The 21,848-nt window shown below is 37.0% G+C and overlaps 4 protein-coding genes across 5 annotated transcripts; 2 read left to right on the top strand and 2 right to left on the bottom strand.

Moving 5' to 3' along the window:
- The first annotated feature begins 510 nt into the window (after positions 1–510).
- LOC125219346 (protein TIC236, chloroplastic-like) lies at positions 511–15,345 on the top strand. Its single transcript, XM_089062709.1, has 23 exons — positions 511–2,937; positions 3,304–3,502; positions 3,612–3,671; positions 3,782–3,886; positions 4,876–5,016; positions 5,168–5,230; positions 5,874–6,104; positions 6,219–6,302; positions 6,774–6,931; positions 7,054–7,570; positions 8,453–8,620; positions 8,740–8,799; positions 9,148–9,270; positions 10,032–10,307; positions 11,136–11,201; positions 11,343–11,474; positions 11,918–12,739; positions 12,826–13,106; positions 13,232–13,488; positions 13,699–13,937; positions 14,050–14,241; positions 14,663–14,935; positions 14,997–15,345. The coding sequence occupies exons 1-23, from the start codon at positions 905–907 to the stop codon at positions 15,141–15,143; spliced, it is 6,627 nt and encodes a 2,208-aa protein (XP_088918835.1). The 5' UTR covers positions 511–904; the 3' UTR covers positions 15,144–15,345.
- A 127-nt stretch (positions 15,346–15,472) lies between these two features.
- Positions 15,473–17,915, bottom strand: LOC125221987 (glycolipid transfer protein 1-like). 2 transcript variants are annotated; one of them, XM_048124354.2, is made up of 7 exons: positions 17,778–17,915; positions 17,159–17,287; positions 16,967–17,022; positions 16,736–16,866; positions 16,426–16,561; positions 15,826–15,957; positions 15,473–15,702 (listed from the first exon to the last, which is right to left on the bottom strand). In XM_048124354.2, exons 2-7 carry the CDS (start codon positions 17,274–17,276, stop codon positions 15,667–15,669), a joined length of 609 nt encoding a protein of 202 aa, XP_047980311.1. In that variant the 5' UTR covers positions 17,277–17,287; positions 17,778–17,915; the 3' UTR covers positions 15,473–15,666. The 2 variants fall into 2 exon arrangements, with proteins under 2 accessions (XP_047980311.1, XP_088918833.1); XM_089062707.1 differs by lacking the exon at positions 17,778–17,915 and having other exon boundaries at positions 16,967–17,068; positions 17,159–17,281.
- On the bottom strand, positions 17,803–19,116 carry LOC125221988 (uncharacterized). Its single transcript, XM_089062708.1, has 2 exons — positions 18,554–19,116; positions 17,803–17,943 (listed from the first exon to the last, which is right to left on the bottom strand). The coding sequence occupies exon 1, from the start codon at positions 19,070–19,072 to the stop codon at positions 18,647–18,649; it is 426 nt and encodes a 141-aa protein (XP_088918834.1). The 5' UTR covers positions 19,073–19,116; the 3' UTR covers positions 17,803–17,943; positions 18,554–18,646.
- A 71-nt stretch (positions 19,117–19,187) lies between these two features.
- LOC125221989 (large ribosomal subunit protein eL14y) lies at positions 19,188–21,101 on the top strand. The gene is made up of 5 exons (XM_048124358.2): positions 19,188–19,316; positions 19,404–19,505; positions 20,419–20,548; positions 20,625–20,737; positions 20,867–21,101. The coding sequence occupies exons 1-5, from the start codon at positions 19,314–19,316 to the stop codon at positions 20,921–20,923; spliced, it is 405 nt and encodes a 134-aa protein (XP_047980315.1). The 5' UTR covers positions 19,188–19,313; the 3' UTR covers positions 20,924–21,101.
- Positions 21,102–21,848: the final 747 nt, after the last annotated feature.

Here is a 21,848-nt window from a genome sequence, read left to right as displayed (position 1 = left end):
TTATCAAATTTAGGGTTTAGAAATATAATGTCAATACAGTGTATGAAATACATCAACACGAAGACATAATAATGTCAAAACAATTTCATATTGACATTTTACGAGCATAATATTGACATATTATGTAAGGTGTATTGATATAAATCTGTTCGTCAAAAATACGAAAATTCAAAAAAAAAATTCAATTTTTTTTCTAATTTTTCAAAAAAAAATTTCTTCTTGAATACTTGAAATAAAAGTATCCTATTTATACTAGTGATAAATGAAGTAGTTGGATGAACGTACACAAATACTTGTACATAGAATTAATACGAGGAGTTGGAGCATTATAATATCTACTCCATCGCGCAATAAGAGTAATTGTTAGTACATTACATATGTATTCATTTTGTTTTGTATAGTGTTGATATTGGTTTATTATAAAATAAATTAAGATATATGCAACGAACAGGCTGATACACCAAAATTCCTTGTTTAAAATATGGAACTAATACAAGAACAGACATTATCTAAATTAAAGAAAAACTGCACGCCAAAACCTAGACGAGGAATTATGGATTGCTTGTAATTCTAAAGAATCATCAATGGGAGAAGATTACACAACAACAGCAGTATTGATCTGAAGAGCAGTGCAATTATGCAACCATAAAACTTGTAGCAGTATTCGGCATGAAAATTAATATTCCAAGTTCCTCTTCTACGAAACTTGAAACAGGAGCTTTGTTAACCGCACAATTGCATCTCCATTTCATCAAGGCTCCAACCTTTCCCTTCTCTTACCCGATTGCCTGCTGATTGTAATGGTCCTTCTCCTCCTCACTGGCGGTCGCCGCTTCAGCGCTCCTTGCTGCAGCCGCGTTCGATTTCTTCTTCTTAGCCGAAGCCACCTGCTTGAATTGAGGTAATGAGACTCCAACTTCTTAGCCCGTTTATTGGGGTTCCACTTAATTGCACTACGTTTGAAGCAAAAAACAATCGATACACTGGTTATCTCAGGGGAGCTACTCGAAAACCCTTTAGAAGAGGTCTATCATGTAAATGTAACAAAAAAGTTGATTTTGTATTCTATGGTAACAAAATTAAGCACTTCTGTGGGAGAAATGCCGAGCTACTTTGGAAGAAGTTAGAATTGCAGAGTGGTCGAGTGATCAATTCTGTCAGCGAGCCAATCGTGCGGAATGAGAGACTTGTCAAATTTGTGACTCCGGTGTGGGAAGAGGGTTTATTTCTGTTCAGGTGTTCTGTCTTCTTTTCTGTGATATCTGGGGTGTGCTTATTGGTGTGGTATGGGCAGTCGAAAGCAAAATTATATGTGGAAACCAATTTGCTGCCATCGGTTTGTACCCTGTTGAGTGATCATCTTCAGAGAGAGCTTGATTTTGGTAAGGTTCGCAGAATCTCGCCTTTAGGCATTACTTTGGAGTCGTGCTCGATTGGTCCTCACAGTGAAGAGTTCTCTTGTGGTGAGGTTCCCACTGTCAAGCTGCGTATTCGTCCGTTTGCGAGCCTCAGAAGGGGGAAAATAGTTGTTGATGCTGTTTTGTCAAGTCCAAGTTTGTTGGTAGCACAAAAGAAGAACTATACTTGGTTGGGAATACCTTATTTGGTAGGTGTTCCCCAGAGGCACTTGTCCGCTGAAGAGGGAATCGATCATCGTACAAGAACAAGGAGGCTTGCGAGGGAGGAAGCCACGGTTCGTTGGGAAAGGGAAAGAGATGATGCAGCTAAAGTATCTGCTGAGAATGGTTATATCATTTCAGAGTGTGAATCTGTCCTGCCTGAGGATGATACTTACAAGGAGCACATGGCTGGACCGACAAGGACAAGGCTAGGGACTCCCGATACTTTCCATTATACAGATGAGAAATTGCAGTGGAGAGACCATCACTGTATGGATGCTGGTGCCGAGTATGATTTGAAGCATGCTGATTTAGAGAGATCATTTGGTGCAAAAGTTTCAAGCCTTGAAAACAGCATCTGGTCCAGGATAATGCCTGGATCTGTGAGGCATAAGTTCAAGAGGAAGGCCAACGGTAGGGATTTATCTATGAGTAATATCGCTTCTAAAAGGCGACTTCTTGAGTGCAGTGCATCCGCAGCACGTTCATTTTTTGAAGGATCTGTAGGCTTTGATTCTCGCAAAATGGATTGTTCCATGACAGGCAGCGATGATGCTGATTTTTCTTGTTCTGAGGGGACCCAGTTCAAAGGAGATCAGAGAGCTGTGTATCAGGATGTAAAGGTTGACAATAGTGTTGGTGGTAGAGATGATGAACATGCTGTAGATTTACTGACAAATAATGATGTCTTTGAGGCAGACAACAAACTGAAGACTGATTTTGTTTCTCGAGTAATTTTAGAAATTCCATCTAGAAATCGGATGGATAAGGCTCAAGATCCGTTTCTCTTTACTTCGGTGAAACTTAGTAAAGTTAAAAACTTTAGTGACAAATTTTCATCAGTAAAAACTGTTAGAGGAACAAGAAACACCAATAATAGTGACATAAACAATGAATATCTTGAAGGAGATAATACAGTAAAAACAGATGTCAGGTTGGTCAAGGAGGTGGATAATGTTGAAGATGACATCTCGGGCACTCAGGGCTCTGGTGCCTCTAGTAGTTCCAGTCGTACTGAGGTTGAGTCTTCAAGTTCATTTAGTTTTTTGGTAAAATTTCCACCATTGAGTTCACAATTGGGCCTGTCCACTGCCTATGAAAACTTCACAGAAGTGTGGTCTCATTTACTTGACAATCCTTGGGAAAGGCTGAAGTCTGAGATCAGGGAGGGATTTGAACAAATATCGACAGAAATAGTCGACGAGATTGGTGGAGAAAATACTTCAGGCATAGAGAAAATGATTCCTGTAGTTCTTGACTCGGTACATTTTCAAGGCGGCACTCTTATGCTGCTTGCATATGGTGATACAGAACCAAGGTAGTTTTATGCTGCTTGAATGATCAATTTAAATCCTTTGGTGTCTTGGCTATTTCCTAAGGAATTCACTAAGAATACATTAGCATAATATTTGTTGGAAACTATGATGCTTGGTTTACTTGTCTGAAACAATACTTCTTTGTCAAATCTTTCAAAATTCGAAATATGTTTAAGGATAGTGGTTGTGTTTAACTTCTTCAATCGAAAAAACGTTCTTGAGAAAAAAAGTGCAACACTAATTGTCTGGTTGTTTATCCTTTATTTGAGTATGGATTTTAAATTTATAGCCATATCTTGTGCCAATTATCTTACAGATGTGGGATTCCTTATCCAAGTATTTGGTTTTAATTGTTGTTCCTTTTATAGAGAAATGGAAGTTGCCAGCGGACATGTGAAGTTTCAGAATCACTACGGGCGTGTGCATGTGCAGCTCAGTGGAAATTGTAAAATGTGGAGATCAGATTTGATATCTGAAGATGGTGGATGGTTGTCCACTGATGTTTATGTCGATATCATTGAGCAGAAATGGCATGCCAACTTGAAAATTGCAAATCTCTTTGTTCCGGTGAGCTCATTGAGAATGTGAACTCTTACCTTGACTTACTTTTGAGCCGTATATGCTGTCCTCATCTAGATCAGATTTTGATCCTAATATTTATGTCTTTGTTTCGTAGCTGTTCGAGCGGATACTAGAGCTTCCAATTTCATGGTCTAAAGGAAGAGCTAGCGGCGAGGTGCTTCTCTGACTTCATATTTTAATTGTCTCTGAGAAATGGAAGTGTGCCCCCCAGATGTGATAGAATCTGGTTAATGATATCTTAGCTTGTATATCTATTGTTAACAGGTTCACATATGCATGTCACGGGGAGAAAGCTTTCCTAATCTTCATGGACAACTTGATGTAACAGGGTTGACCTTTCACATATATGATGCTCCATCAGCATTTTCTGTATGTTGCTACTATTGATCTGAATGATCTCGATCTTTTCTTATTATTTCATGGATTATTTTCAGATTTTATATTTGTTCAACATATTAGTAAAAATCATTATTGACTCATAAAACATTGTTGCATTAGCAGTCAGTTGTATGATCAGCCTTCGATCTCTCGATCTTACTATGTATACCTGTGATAAGTAGTTAGTACTATTAAACCAATTTCTTTATTCTTCCAAGAGGATTTTATAGTTTAGATGAGTTGAAACTTTTCATAGGATTGATTATTTTAAATGGTCCCATCGAGCCTTGTTTGTTTTGTTATGGTATAGACATTTCTAGCATTTCCGAAAACAAAACCTCCTATGGAACCTTGCATTTTCATCTCTGTGATTAGTGGTGAGGCCAGTTTGTTTCTGTTAAATCTCAAGTTGTAGCTTAAAATAATACTCCCTCCATCTGTGAATAGAAGTCCCATTTTTCCATTTTAGTCCATCCGCAAATAGGAGTCCCGGTTCATTTTACTATAAATGGTAATTATAGGGTCCCACATTCCACTAACTCCCACTCACATTTCATTTAAAAGTAATATATTCAAGTGGGACCAATATTTCACTAACCTTTTCCACCCACTTTTCTTAACATTTCTTAAAACCCGTGTCGAAAAAAATGGGACTCCTAATGGCGGACGGAGGGAGTACTTACTAGTTACTATCTCGTCCATCTTCCTAGCTTTCTGCTTCACATGAAAGGTCATGTGTCAGATGAATGATTCCTGTATTGATATTGAATAATCAATAATACATCATGACAATTTCTTTAAGTACATCAATTGACCTGGTATTTCTTATGATTGCGGATTGCCTATTCTATGATATGAAGAATAAGAAGATAAAATCCAGTTAATTCATTGCTTTAGTTTTAATTGTTGCCCACTAGAAGTATCTTTTTCCTGTTTGCAGTATGGATTTTTAAAAGGTTATAGGCCACCTCTGTGTACAGGATGTTTATGCAAGCTTGTTTTTCCGAGCCCAGCGAATATTTTTGCATAATGCAAGGGGATGGTTTGGTGATATTCCATTAGAAGCATCTGGGGATTTCGGCATTGACCCAGAGCAAGGAGAATATCACGTAATGTGTCAGGTATATCAATTTCTTTCATCAACCAGATACGATGTCAATAATCTGTTTGTTTCACTTTGTAATACAGTTATAGGATTTGCATGCTCTAGAATGTTTTTTATGTGCTTCCCTCCAGAAAGCAGAAATTATTGACATTCTGATGCTCGCACAGGTTCCTTCAGTAGAAGTGAATGCCTTGATGAAAACATTCAAGATGAAGCCTCTGTTGTTTCCGGTATGGGACTGGATTTTTAATATTCCTCTAGATGACTAAAATCTTGTAGTCTTCTGAACATTAATACTTTTCTTCTTTTTGTCATATATCTCTTTGTTTGCACAACCACTAATTACCATGAAAAGCTCGTTCTAAGTTCTGAATTTCCAGAATAGAGCAAGTGGAATGATTTTTAGGATGTTCCCAACTTGTAAGTTAGCCAGAATTCCAGCTGTTTATGGAGTATAATCATGTTTCTGTCATGTATATATGGCTGATGAATGCAAAACATTTACTCTTAAATGCTTGTGTTTGGTTTAGATCTTTCTGTTTCAAAATAGAGTACTATTTGTTATGAAGGTGTGCAACAAATCAACACAGGATACTTTTACAATCTTTTGGATTATCTACACGGCATGTTAGGTTGTGCTTAACTCCACTTATGGTGTCATATGACTCATATATTAGAGATGTAGTTTGTGTACGTGATCTAGATCCCTGAAAGTGTTGCGTAAATTGTGAATAATCACATTTAGATACTCCTGGATTGATTTTCTGATTTTTTACTGGGCATTGTTCTTGCTCGGTTTCCATTTTCCCGTGCCACTCTGTTGAGGGCCACTGTTTCCAAAACCAACCTAATGAGTTTCCACTATTACTTCAGCTAGCAGGGTCAGTAACATCTGTGTTCAACTGTCAAGGCCCGTTGGATGCTCCTGTTTTTGTTGGGAGTGCATTGGTCTCGAGGAAAATTATTCATACATCTGCTGATACACCAAAATCAGCTGCACACGAGGCAATGTTGAATAATAAAGAGGCTGGTGCAGTGGCAGCCATCGATCATGTTCCACTCTCCTACGTTTCTGCCAATTTTACCTTTAACACTGATAATTGTGTGAGTAATAATTAAATAGTAATCCATGGTTCACAGTCGGACAGTTTTTTTAAATACTTTTCTAACAACACATGCTTATTTTTCTATTCACATAGTTCTGCTTACATATGTCAGGTCGCTGATCTGTATGGAATCAGAGCTACACTTGTTGATGGTGGTGAGATTCGCGGAGCCGGGAATGCGTGGATCTGTCCTGAGGTGTTTATTTACATAGATGTATAGTTGGTTATATACATAAATAAGCTGCATTAATGAATTCGGTTAATTTGGTGCATTAAGGTTAGAATTATGTTTGAGAAAGTGATGTCTCGAACTTGGTTAGTTCTGCGCTTCATCCAATATTCTACTTTCTGGAGTTCTTACAATCAGTAGTTTGTCAATAAGCCCAATATATTAATCTTGCTACAAAGTTCTCTTATGTAAATAAACTTTTCCCGAAACATCTAGGAGAAGTTATAATGCTCTAAAAAGCATTCCTATTATGCATGTAGAAATGAATCTGTAGACATGCTAGGATTATATGCCATATAAACATACTAATTAGTATACCCTAAAAATCCACAAACAATATGAACTTCAGATTTATTTTCTTTGGTATCAGTTTCTTTTGCTTCCAATTACATTTAGGTATTTCAGGTTTGATCTGATGTTAAAAGTGTATTATTGTAGGGTGAGGTTGATGACACAGCAATGGACGTTAACTTTTCTGGCAACTTGTGCTTTGACAAAATTATGCATCGCTATATACCTGGTTACCTCCAAACTATGCCATTTAAGCTAGGGGATCTGAATGGAGAAACAAAAGTCTCAGGCTCATTGTTAAAGCCGTAAGATTTCATATTGTGTCTCTATAGGTTGATAGAATCAGCTGTCTTGCCAGATGGAATGATAGTTCCCAGAGATGTTTGCTCATAGATTTTGTTAACGGGAAATGTCTTTATGGGTGTAGGAGATTTGATATCAAATGGACTGCTCTGAAAGCTGAGGGGTCACTTTCTGATGCTCGTGGAGATGTGATTATCTCACACGATTACATTTGTGTTAATTCTTCATCTGCTGCTTTTGAATTATACACAAAAGTATCAACATCATATCCTGATGAAAATTTGTTATGCTGGAGAGAGTGTAAGAAAGTAGTTGGCATGCCTTTCTCTGTGGAAGGAATTGAATTGGATCTACGGATGCGCAATTTTGAATTTTTCAACTTGGTTTCTTCCTATACCTTTGATTCTCTGAGGCCCATTCATTTGAAAGCAACAGGAAAAATTAAGTTTCAAGGAAAGGTCAACAAGTATTATGGCGAAGTTACCCAATCTACTACAAACTCAGAAATGATACCAAAGGAAGATGACGAAGATGAAAAAAGTATTTCTGGTGATATTTCAATCTCAGGTCTAAAACTCAATCAATTGATGTTGGCTCCTCAACTAGCTGGAGTGCTCCACATATCATCTAAGGGTATGAAGGTTTGTCTCACATCCATTTTCTTGGGGAATAGTTATTTAAGGTTAATCATGTTTTATGTCCCCAACTTTCAGGACTTCCTGAAAAATGTCACCAACTTATGTTCTCTTCAAAAACCTAAACTTTTGTGAAAAGTTTGATTTATGTTTTGCTTGAGATAATCCGGCGATGGAACGATGAGTCAGATTCTCCAGGTAAACAACGTTGTTTAGCGGGTTAGGGGGGAAATCCACATCAATTAAAGAAGAGTCCACCTAAGAATCAGGAGAGCCGACTGCCGAGTCATCGTTTTGTTGCTGGATTATGTCTAGCTGGACATAAATCAAACCTTTTCACAAAGTTGTCGGTTTCAGAAAAGAAAAAAACAACCTGCGAACATTTTCAAGAAACTGCTGAAAGTTGAGGACACAAAACATGATTAACCCTATTTCTTATTAGTAATCCTTGAAGACTTCATATTTCGGCTCTAGTTACTCATGCCTAAAATGGGTGTATCCCAGACATCTGTCTTCTAGCTCAAATAGCCGGAGGACGTTTGTAGCTAATATCTGCTGGGGAGCCTTGATCTGGAATATGGTTTCATCTGTTAGGATAGTCACTTTTATTATCTCAATCTTCAACTTTCTTAAGGGAGCTAAAGTTTCATTCATTCTTTGTGGTTTCTTGTACTACAAACTACAAAGGTTGTATGATGGTGATAAAAATGCTAGAATGCTACAAGAAATGCCCCTCTAGTGAGAGACAGTTGGACCCCACAATAACTTTAACTATTTTTGGGAATACATTCCTTATTAATTGCACCAATAATGTGTTTTGTCGTCGTATACAATATTACCGATAGATCTTCCAGTATCTCCTTTTTCTTTCTTTTTCTGGTCATGCAGTTGGATGCTACTGGCCGACCAGATGAAAGTCTTGCAGTTGAAGTTGTTGGACCTTTGCAATCTACTTCTGAAGAAAATCTTGCGGAAAAAGTGCTATCTTTTTCTTTACAGAAAGGTCACCTGAAAGCTAATGCCTGTTATCGACCACTACATTCAACTACCTTAGAGGTCCATTCCACTCTTTCCTAGTATTTTCCTTTGCTTTAACTTTTATTTCTTCTAGACTTTTTACTATGCACAGCTTTCTTTGATACTCGTACAATATGTGTTAATACTTGTGCAATCAGGTTCGCCATTTGCCATTGGATGAGCTGGAGCTAGCATCACTTCGTGGAGCAATTTCAAGAGTAATCTTCTTATTGGAGTGCTAAACAGTATTTTTGGTGCCCCTGGTTATAGAATGCTTTCAATTTATTTATTTATTTATTTATTATTATTATTAAATTCATTACTTTGTTTAGTTATCTTTTTATGTTTGCATGTTAGGCTTTCAGGGACTTGGTTATGTTATTGATTTTTTCTTTTATTTGCTTACCTGTGTGATACTGAAAAATGTTTGTTAAGAGTCATACCTCCTTTATGGAGGAGAACCCAATGACTGCTGAAATAAGTTTGACGTCATTTACGAAGTATTTCTAGTATATTGTTGCAGAACCTCTTATTTTTAACTTTTATGTTCCTTTTCTCATTTTTAGGCCGAGCTGCAGTTGAATTTTCAAAAACGAAGGGGCCATGGTGCATTATCTGTTCTTCGACCAAAATTCAGTGGTGTGTTGGGTGAAGCTTTAGATGTAGCTGCCAGATGGAGTGGGGATGTGGTCAGTACTTTTGTCATATGTATTTCAGATTCTTTGGTTTTTTGCTTAAGATCTTCAATTAGGACTAGCAACAGATCTATGATTTTACTGCAACTTTTGGTTAAGGATAATACTGTAGGCAATAGCTCCAGTTAAGACATCGGGCTGTTATAGACTTGTAGTATTTATTATATGTTCAATGTTAAGATATTAGAATTCCATCTTAAACGAGGAGAACATAGTTACCTACCTCTCTCATGATTATATTGATAACACAAGGTATAGACTTGGCCCGATTATTGTGATATTTTGAGTAAATGAAGTGATGATTGCTTGTCTAAAGTTTTTCTTATTTCTTCGAGAGGGTATAAGTCTCTCTTTGGAAATCATGAGAATAGTGCAAACCTCAGTTTCTGTTTTACAAGGTTAATGAAGTTTTGATTGATTACCTAATAGTTTGCATTTTGAATATTTCCTTGAGGAAGGTGTTTCTCAATAACTGGACCATATTAAATAAGTCATGAATTCCTCATTTGTGGCAAAACAATAAACTTGGATATAAGACACAGGTTTTGCTTTGCAAATTTCGCGTGTCCTTGAGCTAATTGATGTAGTTGAATTGATTGGCTTTGAACTTTACATCTTACTGATTTTATTGGTTGGTCGATAGACAAAACTTATTTGACATAGCTGAAGAAATCATTATGCTATTGTTTTTGTCTGCACGGATAGTATAATATGGTTGATCATGTTTGTTACTGGTCTATTCATACTTTTGATAGATCACAGTTGAACAAGCAATCTTGGAGCAAAGCAATAGCAAATATGAACTGCAAGGGGAGTATGTATTGCCTGGTTCCCGGGACCGAAGCCCGGCTGGAAAGGAAAAAGGCAGCCTGTTTCAGAAAGTGATGACTGGTCATCTTGGGAGCATGATCTCTTCCATGGGTAGATGGAGAATGAGATTAGAGGTCCCTAATGCTGAGATTGCTGAGATGCTTCCTCTTGCTAGGCTTCTTTCTCGTAGTTCAGATCCCGCTGTTCAATCTAGATCAAAGGTTGTGGTTACGTTTATGGTATCTCGAATGATTAATTTGTGTTACCAGTTTCACTCTTAATTGTGAGAGCAGCCCTGTCATCTCTGCCAGAAACTTCACCTACTTATGTTGTGACATATTCATGGTAAATGTACGTGGATAGGTGAACTTTCATATTGCTTTCACTGGTTGATTTTGGAATTGGCTCTGGATTTAGGGGTTTCAGATAATTTATCCATCTTAGTTTTGTTTATGGTTTCTGTAGAAATTACCGCCTCATGCCCTAATCTAAAGGCTTAACGGTGCTATTAGTTTTTGTTATCTTCAAAACACCCTGTATACAGGCATTTTACTTTGTATTTGTCTTAGCACGTGAAAATCATTTATAAATTGGTAGCAGTTATACTTTGAGACAAGGGTTTTTGCTTGACATTTGAATGATCACCTCATCTAGAATTTTCTCAAGTTGTTAGGGAGCTGTAACATTTTATATATCTTCTCTTCAACCATTTAAATGGATATTAAATGAAAAATTTCAGTCTCCTGGGATACAGCATTAAACATGACATTTTAAGCTCATTCACTGAGATGATAACTGTAAACTGAAAATACATTCTCTTGACATTGGCTCCTTTCTGTTATTTTAATCTTTTGGAAGAGTTTCTTGGTTTCATGATACTTTTGCAAGCCTTAGTATGAAATTACAGGTCTAGTTTTTTTCAGTAGTAAAATTATCCTTTCCCCCTATTGATTCTATTTCCTATTTTGATTACATTCTTTTTATCAGTCTAACGATACAGACTTGGTGAGTTGCAAACTTTTTAATGTGTGCTTCCTTTTCTTATACAGGATCTTTTCATACAAAGTTTGCAGTCAGTTGGAATATGTGCAGAAAATCTTAAAAAACTGCTCGAGGTATGTTTAATTTGCAAAGATTTTGAATTTCTATCAACTGGAATGTGTATGGGCCTGAATTTGGAATTACTTAAATGGTATTACCTTGCTCCTGTTTCTTTCTTTTTCTGAAATTTATCTGATTTTGTGAAACCTTAAAAGGAATTTCATGGTCATTGTGCCACATCTTATGAAGTTGTTCTGGACGACTTTGATCTTCCCGGTTTAGCTGAACTTAAAGGTCGTTGGCGTGGCTCTTTAGATGCAAGCGGGGGAGGCAATGGGGATACAATGGTAATAACTCTGGTACCCACCTTGTTCTGTGGATAATTCCTATTCCAAGAGATAAAGAGATGATTATTCTGAAAACCTATTTATATGTTTAATGCTTATATATCTTGATTATCTTCATCAATTTATTGGTGAATCTTAACTTTCATGGGTGTGATAACTGTGTCAAGTTCCTTCTTCATTTAGGCTTCCCATCCAAGTTTGTAACGAAGAGCTTGTTCTTGTCACTCTTTATCTCAGAAGCATATGTTATTCATCTATCTCTACTCTCTTAATATTTTTCAAACCAATCTGATGATTAAGTTAACCTCATGATCCTCATCAGTCATGGGTCTCTTGCTTTTCATATAAAAACTTTCTAGTGACTGCAATAAGATTTCTTTCTCCCAGTTTGAGGATGCCAATTTTTGACATCTTTACTAATTTCTGCTTCCTGTCCACTTCAGGCAGATTTTGACTTCCATGGAGAGGAATGGGAGTGGGGAACATATAAAACTCAGCGTATTCTGGCAGCTGGTATGTACAGCAACACTGATGGTTTGCGTCTTGAGAAAATCTTCATCCAGAGGGACAATGCCACAGTTCATGCAGATGGGACTCTATTGGGCCCAAAGACAAATTTGCATTTTGCTGTGCTAAATTTCCCTGTCAGCTTGGTTCCAACTTTTCTTCAGGTTATCGAGAATTCAGCTACTGAAGCTGTTCATTCTCTTAGGCAGTTATTAGCACCAATCAGAGGCATCCTTCATATGGAAGGTGATCTTAAAGGCAATCTTGCAAAACCAGAATGTGACGTCCAAGTAAGGCTTCTGGATGGGGCAGTTGGGGGAATCGAACTTGGGAGGGCTGAAGTTGTTGCATCTCTAACCCCAACCACCCGCTTCCTGTTTAATGCAAGATTTGAACCCATTGTTCAAAATGGCCACGTACATATTCAAGGAAGCATACCTTTATCTCTTGTACAGAGTAATATGCTTGAGGAAGAAAGTGCAGAAAGGGATAGAAATGAAGCCTCATGGATGCGAGATTGGGAGGAGAGAAGTAAAGCATCCGGTGATGAGCTGAATGATCGAAAGGGATCCAGAGATAAAAGTCAAGAAGTTTGGGATACACAATTGGCAGAAAGCCTCAGAGGTCTAAACTGGAACTTGCTGGATGCAGGAGAAGTTAGGATCGATGCTGATGTCAAAGATGGTGGCATGATGTTGCTAACAGCTTTATCTCCTTATGCTAATTGGCTCCATGGCAATGCTGAAGTTATGCTTCAGGTTGATACAGTTGTTCATAAATTTGATTTATTTAACAGAATATAAGCAGTATTTAACATCTTTGTACTGTTGAAACCCTTATTTAGGTGAGAGGTACTGTAGAACAACCATTATTGGATGGCTCTGCCTATTTTCACAGGGCAACTGTGTCTTCACCTGTGCTCCGGAAACCAGTAACCAATTTTGGAGGAACAGTTCTTGTAAATTCAAATAGACTGCGAATTCACTCATTGGAGGGTAAAGTTAGCAGAAAAGGAAAATTATCATTAAAAGGGAATCTTCCTCTACGTACAACTGAAGCATTTGTCGGTGATAAACTTGACCTAAAATGTGAGGTTCTGGAAGTGCGTGCTAGAAATATTTTGAGGTACTTTTTGTTCCGAAAGACAGGACTTTTTCTTACTACTGTTTTTTAGTCGGAAATCTCTCTCTGTGTGTGTATTGTGTTTCTCTTTCCCTTTATCTGAACTTGATAAACCTTGTATTTCAAAGTGGTCAGGTTGATTCTCAGTTGCAAATATCTGGGTCTATTATGCAACCAAACATGTCTGGAAAGATAAAGATAAGCCAAGGAGAAGTTTATCTGCCACATGACAAGGGTAGTGGAACTGCACCCTTCATTAATGATGCAACAAATGAACCGAGGCCTCCAGCTGGTGCTTACGGTCGCATGGTTGCTACAAAATATGTTTCACGTTTTCTCAACCTAAAACCAGCATCAATTAATAGTCCTTTCCGGCTTTCACCTGGTAAGTTTGAGTAATTAGATTTTGTAGCTGGGGTTTAAAATTTTGATGCAGGGTGTAATTTCCAGTTTATAGTTCCTGCTCAAATAAAATTCAAAGAACCATGAATTTGGCACCTATGTCTTTCTGTATCAAAGTTGTTAAAAGTGAATAAATTACTCTCTTTCAAGCTGTTACAGTCCTAATGATTTGACAAGCTATGACTATTTGCAGGTGCACATGATGAAGCTGACAAGGAGATGGTGCAGGTAAATGGGAAGCCGAAGCTAGATATTCGCCTTTCGGACTTGAGGATTGTTCTTGGGCCTGAACTGAGGATAGTTTATCCTTTGATACTGAATTTTGCTATTAGCGGAGAGCTTGAATTAAATGGTCCTGCTCATCCCAAATCGATAAAACCAAAAGGGGTTTTAACATTTGAGAATGGTGATGTGAATCTTGTCGCAACTCAGGTAATCTTCAGATACTAGTGAATCACTGGAGTAGATGGTACAATTTGGTGACCTTTTAATTGAAATGTTTTTATGTGTTGATTATTTAATCTTTTTTCTGGCCTTAATCTAGGTGAGGCTCAAGCGCGAGCATCTTAATGTAGCAAAATTTGAGCCTGACAATGGACTTGATCCTACATTGGACCTAGCCCTGGTTGGATCAGAGTGGCAATTTAGAATTCAAAGTCGAGCTAGCAAATGGCAGGAAAAACTGGTTGTGACTTCAACACGTTCAGTGGAGCAAGATCTCCTTTCAACAACTGAGGTAAATTGGATGCTAAAATATCAAGTTTTAATGAAACCTTATAACCAGCACATGACCCAAAATTGTGTTGCACTTTCGTATGAAAGAATTAGATGTTCTTTTAACATGTGCATGTAGATGTGAGTGGATGACTAATTACTATCTGCCATCACTTTTTTAATTTCATGGGCGCACAGCTATACATGCCTTGCACTAATACGGTATACAGTTGGTTCTAAATGCATTTTCATACCTGTTGTGCTCGGCATCATCAGCCAGTTTTTCTTGATATCATACTCTGTTTCTATACACTTTTCATCAACCGTATTGATCCTTTGCTGAATTGGATAATTTTATGCTTAATTATGCCTATCTGTGACTGAGCTTGGAGACATATTTTGTTAGCATCCGAGAAACTTAAATGTTGTGTCTAATTGAACAGGCTGCAAGAGTGTTTGAGAGTCAATTAGCTGAATCAATTTTGGAAGGTGATGGCCAGCTTGCATTTAAGAAGCTTGCTACTGCAACGCTCGAGACATTGATGCCAAGGATAGAGGGCAAGGGAGAATTCGGACATGCACGGTGGAGACTGGTGTATTCTCCTCAGATCCCCAGCCTGCTCTCCGTTGATCCCACAGTTGATCCTCTTAGGTCTCTAGCTAGCAACATCTCATTTGGAACGGAAGTTGAAATTCAGCTGGGAAAACGTCTTCAGGTTGGTTTCACATTTTCAATTAAAAATAACATCAAGGATTTACTAATCTGTTTGAATGCAGGCCTCTGTAGTTAGGCAGATGAAAGATTCGGAGATGGCCATGCAATGGACGCTGATCTACCAGCTGACGAGTCGTCTACGGGTACTCCTACAGTCAGCTCCATCCAAACGTCTTTTGTTTGAATATTCCACAACTTCACAGGACTAGGATTGTACATTACCATGAAAATCAAGTAGAATTCTGCTAGGCAGGGGAAGTAGGCCTTTAGCTCCAAAGCTGAAGATTTGTGTATTTTTAGTCTTATTCTTTGACAGTATATACTCAATTTCTTGTAAATATTGGTTCTTTGCTCAAACGAAATGAAACTATTTGTTTATAAGTTCCAAATATAAGCTCTCTTTTTTTTGCCTTTGTGATCTGAGATTTTCTAATTATCTGGTGTATTACAAGATCTGGAATGATGGCAGGTTATGCGTGTAAAACACACACACAGGTCAACAGCAAAACTGAGATGTAAATATTTTAATGCGAAAGTCAGATAAAAATCTGGATTGTGTTTAGCTATTAAATTTAGTTCTAAAATAATATTTTTCAAATAAAAAATCCACGTACACCCAAGCCAAGGTTACATAAGCACAAGACAGTAATATTTTGTGTTGAATTTATTAGCACTCGTATAGCAATGTAGTAAAATTATAGCCGCAGGAAGATAATTTTCCTCATCATTCATCTAAGATGCCTTTAGATCATCCAAGCCAACGCTAGCCTGTCAAAAGGGAGAACAAAAATGAGAAAATGGACCTAATCGAACCCTAAAACACGAAAAATAGATAAGAGGAGTTTATTTGAAACGTTAATAGTATATACTTATCACGTTCAATGATCATACCAAGAATTTGTGGTTCTCCTCAAGAAATGGTGAGAAAGTGGTGCAGAATTTCTCAATATCACTATTAACATCACCATTTCCAGCAACAACATCTAAAAACTTTTTCCTATCAGGCGCGAGCTTCATAGCAACCTGAAATTTTGATCCAGAACAAGCATTTGTTAGGGTACAATGAGCCTAGAAGACTTAGAATGCAATCTAATCTAACAACTGTTTCTACAGATCACAAATTCCGAATGCGAACATTGAGTAAAAAATATCAGGAACTGAAAATAACAGCTGTCAATCCCTCTGCATTGACATTCTCAGGTTCTATGGACTTTATATGATCTTAATTTATAACAAAGTGTAGAGAACAGAACATGACCTAAAGCTTCGGATTAAAATCACATGCTTGGTGGCAGTTGATTTTTTGACTTTATGATGTGCACTAAAACACAAATTGTTTGTTCGGATGCGGTAAGTGGTAAAATAAATAAGCAAGGACATTCCACCTTGGCCATCAAATTTTAATACCCGATTTCAATATTGTTCTCTAGCAACTCAAAGTCAACTGATGCTTGGAACATTCTAACTGAATAAAGTATTGAGAGTTCTTACAGAAAAGCTTGAACTTGCCAGCCAACCATGCCATTTTTTCAGAGTCTTCGCATAGGCCTCACTACAGGCTTGAGACATAGACCAGTCTTGATGATGAATTAAATTACGGAACAATTCTACCAAGAAATCCATTGCCCTACAAATTACAAAATTCTAATTTTAAGTCCGTCTCCAAGCCAAATAAGTAACAATAGATTACACGTGCGTACTCTGACATGTACACTCAAGAAAATGAAGTTACAGAAGAAGCACTAGCATGCAAATTAGGAATTAAGGAGAAAGAAAGTGATCGATTCGGTATCATTTCTACCTTGTCAACCAAAGGAGGCCATTGGTGCAACTAGATGAGCCTTTAGCAGTCTTAGCATCAACTTCTTCTTGTACCATAGTGTATAGATGAGTATACTTCGTTGGGCTGGACAAATATTTGTTCTCTAGCCTCTACAACACAAAGATCAAGATGTGATTTGATAAAAGAATAATCCATAGAGCTCTGTTGATGACAGTTAAGTATGTAAACTATAGAGGAAAATCATCTCACAGTTATGTTGCCTCCAATGTCAGATTTGACAAGTGCCATAGCAGCTCCAAATTTTTCTGCAGACATTCACGGCTAGTTAAATCTTATTCACCAATTCAATTCCTTCACATCACAGGAAAGCAAAAATAAACAAATGAATATCTCCTAGTACATCGAAGCAGTGCAAAGCTCAAAATGCAGATGAGAAATTACCAATCACAGGTAAGATAAGCTTGCATACATCCAAGAATGGCTTAGTTAGCATTACTCCGTCTTCCGACTTAACATGCTGCATCCCTTCCAATGCAGGGGTGAACACTGTGCCTTCCATTTCGTCCTTCACTGCACACGGTAAACAGCATTGCCTCACAAAACACAGGGAAAAAGAAAAACAGGCAGCGGTCCCTGCAACTCTGGATCTCTAATAAGAAACTGATCTTCCTAATTTCGCATTCATCTTCAACTCTAAACAAACCAAATTACAGCTACCTATAACAAGTAGCTCCAGATCTCAGAACTCCAAATCACTTACGAAGAAATAACGAGATCGAACTTACGCAGACACAGACACAAATTCCAATTTGACCGATCTTAATTGAAATGCAATTGATGCTTATAGTTGAGAAGAACTGATCGACCAAATTGTTCTCGAAAAAATCTCGATCTTAACCAAAACATAATATGGTAAGCTAAAACTTAGACGAGATCGTGATCGTTCACAACAAGCAATTTAGCATATAATCACAGCAAAGAAACAAGCAAACAATATCAGATTAACAAGGTGCAAAAAGAAATTGGATAAGAAATGCAGGGGACTAAGATCCGAGCGTACCTCGGAGATTGAAATTACGAGCAGTATCGTTTTCGACTAGCTTTGAAAAAGAGCTTCTTCCACCCCTTTTATACTAGTAGACTAGTAGTAGTATTTGATTTGATTGGGACCAAAAACTTCCGAAATAAATGGGTGGCGTGGGCCGTGGCGACGCCAAATTATCCAGCTGCAGGAGTGGACACAAAAACTTTATTTGGCAGGGGTTATAAATTTTTAATTCCATGTTTTGGAATTCTGACATAATAATAATAGGAGATTTTTTTAATAAAGATTCATGTCGAATAATAAAAATTCGACGAATGTTATAGAAAAAAAATTTATTCTCTATTTCCATCTTTGTGTCGGGAAATATGTGGTCAATAGTTGGTAAAATAAATAACATAATCCCTCGGCAAATTTTTCCATACCTTGATTTTTTTTTGTAATGGCAATAATGCAATGTGTCATAGTTGGAAATGGAGAATAACTTTAGCACGTCTACTAAATCCAATTATTCATAACTTACTATGAAACTATATTATCATAGTGCAACAATGCAATAACCCACTAACTTTGAATGATTTGGGATTTATAGAATTTAATATTTGATGCTACTCCTATTTTTCAACAACCTCCAATGCGAGATCAGAATTTGAATACTGATAACGTTTTTGAAGAATCATACTGGTACTATAAATTTGTGCAAAATGCATTCTAGTGTTCCATAAATTGTAAAGAAAATCAATGTAAACATAAAATATTACGATGAAATAGTTCGACAACAACGAGATTTTTACTTGGATAGACAATCAGGATCAGGTAGTTTCTTCCGAAATCAACAAGATTTTCTCTCAGAACATATGTCGAACAGTTGGCAGTAAACATGCAAATCAAAATCCAATATCTCCAGCGGCATCAGACGACTTAGGATAACCCTTGTACTCCAATTTCAGATTCAAGCTAGCACAGATGATCTTGAATTTGAGTCGCAGGGCATCCATGGCGTCGGACACGGCCTCGTTTTCCGGCTCCAGAATCGCGTAATTCTGCAGCAATTCATCCATCTGCTTCATCGTCTTCTGGATCCGAGCCGACATGAAATTCGGGTCGGCGCGAATGGCGGCGCTCCACACTCCGACGCAGCCGCGGTAAAACCCCAATTCCTCGCCCGTTTCGAACCCGGTTTTCAGCCCGACTTGCTTCCCCTCTTCCTTCCCCGAGATTAACCCGTCGGCGTAGCCCTCGTCGTAGCCTTCTCTCAAGTGCGATTCCTCCAGGTTCAACGAAGATTCGAACATGTCTTCAATGGCGTCCATTCCAGCTTCGATTCAAATTTATCATTCAATCACCACTGTTATCAATAAATAAAAGTATATTTGTTAAATTACCAGCTATTTAACTAACTGGGCCGAGCTTTGAAATTAAAGGCCCAAATTCTGAAACCCAACATATACTCTTCCAAGCCCTAATTCCCTTCACAAAACCTCGCTTCCAACGCTTCCGCTCTCACTCCAAACCCTGCATCTCCTCCTCCTCCTCAGCTGATCGCTTCTCATCATGGTTAGTCTCCCTCTCTTTCTCTGTCTAAAATATGTGTGTAGAAATGGTGATCATTATGAGTGTTGATTTGATTGTCTTTCTGTGTAGACGTTTAAGAGGTTCGCGGAGATTGGAAGGGTAGCCCTTGTCAATTACGGCGAGGACTACGGCAAGCTTGTCGTCATTGTCGATATCGTCGATCAGAACCGGGTATGCATTACTTAATTTTTTTAGCTAGGTTGAATTTCGTCATTAGGAAATAGGACGGTTTTAGTTTTCATGGAGTATTTTTTACTAATTCACCACGTTCTGTTGATTACCTGTTTTCTTTCATCGCGATAATTTACTAGTTGCTATGTAGTCGTAGTACTACTTCATATTTTAGTTTCTTCAGTGAGATTGTATCTGTAATCTGTAATTTATCTCAGCGTGGTTTTATCCGTTCGATGTTCATTCTGGATTGGCATCTATTTTAGTATTACGGTTTTCTTATCAAATGATGCCAAATACTAGCTAGTACTTGCATTAGCATCTATTATAGGATTACGGTTTTCTTATCAAATGATGCTAAATACTTAATACTTGCATTAATGCACGTGGATTTCGTTCTGTCTAGTCTAATATTGCTATTAATCCTTTTGGAAAAATTACACTATTCTTATAACTCAGTTCAAAAAAAAATTTGAAGTTATACCAAGAGTTTTGTTCTCGTTTCATGTACGAAAGTGTCATCACTCAGTGCAGAAAATTTGAAGTTATACAAAGAATTTCGATCTTCTTTCATGTACATAAGTGTCATCATAATTTCATGTTTTGCACCCTTACATGGTCAAAGGTTTGCCTGCCTAACAGAATGTTTTAAATGTGGAGTTACTTTTTGTATCATGTGTGCAAATTTCAAACTTTTTGTACTAACATAAACTCATAAAACAAAGATAAAACTTTTTTTTATGAAGTGTAATAACCCTAATCTGTTGAGTTATTGATGCTTGGCTTCCTGTGCACCTTTTGAAGGATGCGCTTGAATATCTACAGTTGTTGTTAGTACTTGTCGTCTGCACTGTTTTATCATATCAGTGCTGTAATGGTTGTTTTCTCATCATCTGTTTGCCTAAATTGACAGGCCCTTGTTGATTCCCCAGACATGGTACGTAGCCAGATTAACTTCAAGAGGCTTTCTCTTACAGACATCAAGATTGACATCAAAAGAGTTCCAAAGAAGAAAGCTCTTGTTGCTGCTATGGAAGCTGCTGGTGTGTATTTAATAAGAAAATCTCACATCTCTAAGATGCATTGATTGTGTTGATAATTTAGTGATTGCTCTTGCAGATGTCAAAGGCAAATGGGAAAAGAGCTCATGGGGAAGGAAGCTCATTGTTCAGAAGAGAAGAGCCTCTCTTAATGACTTTGACCGCTTCAAGCTGATGCTCGCCAAGATCAAGGTTTGAATCAAACTATGACATCATATGTATTTGTTAACTATGAATGTCTGTTAGGGAGTGAAATGCTTTTGTTTCGTTTCTTGAACATCTACTAGAAGTCTGAAATATGTTTTTTTTTGGCTTTTGCAGAAGGCTGGTGTTGTCAGGCAGGAGCTTGCAAAACTTAAGAAAGAGACTGCATCTTAGAAAGCATAAGTTCTGTGGTTTATGAGAATTTGGCTTAGGATTTTGGAAATTGTTCTTGAATACTTTGCAAATGTAAGGATACTCCAATTTTGCTCATTTATGTTTGAACATGAAGGTTTTATATTTTTGCTTGTTGAATTGGGAGCATATCTCCTTAATGCCGTTGGCACTTTATCAATCTTTTCCAGCATAGTAGCGTTTTGAGTTTATAATTGTTTTAGTCAATCTCTAAATGCATATGCAAGTTATGCTTAATAATCTTTCTGTGTATTTTCAGTGTCAAATTAGTAAATATTGCACGATCGTAACATTGCTGTTGGCAAATGAATGGCGTTTGAGTTTATGATTGTTTTAGTTAATCTGTAAATGCATATGCAAGTTATAATTAATAATCTTTCCATATGTGTATTTTTAATGTCATATTAGTAAATATTACACAATCATAACATGACAAATGAAATAAAAGTAACATCTCACAATTTTGTAAAAGGAAGAGTGAAATTATTATATACTATTAAGTCACTCGAAATAAACTTTAAATTGGTGCGACTTTTATTAATAGGTTAGAAAAAAGTCTAAATTAAAACAAAATTAATTATAATAATATTCCATATAAATAACTATTATAAATTTCATGAACCCCTTTATTTATCACTAATTAATTTTACTCGGGAATCTTATAAATTTCTTATCACAGTTGCTATTCTACAAGTAAGTATAAAAGTTGTGGAAAGTAATTCTCTTAATTTGCAATATTGGTCTAAAATATACCTCTTCCATCCCAAGTTATAGCCGGAGTCATTATTTCATTTCAAATGATTCTGTATTACTAGATTCATTTTTATTTATATAAAAAATAATACATTTAATCTTTATCGTTTTATTTCTTTTTAATTTGATTTCAATTTTGTGTCCAAACTTACCA

Source organism: Salvia hispanica, chromosome 1 (genome assembly GCF_029641045.1).
Source record: "Salvia hispanica isolate PSC_SH4W2 chromosome 1, Shi_PSC_v1, whole genome shotgun sequence".
Classification (NCBI taxonomy): Eukaryota; Viridiplantae; Streptophyta; class Magnoliopsida; order Lamiales; family Lamiaceae; genus Salvia; species Salvia hispanica.
The sequence above is the reverse complement of the archived record's forward strand: the minus strand, read 5'-3'. Positions and strand labels throughout refer to the sequence as shown.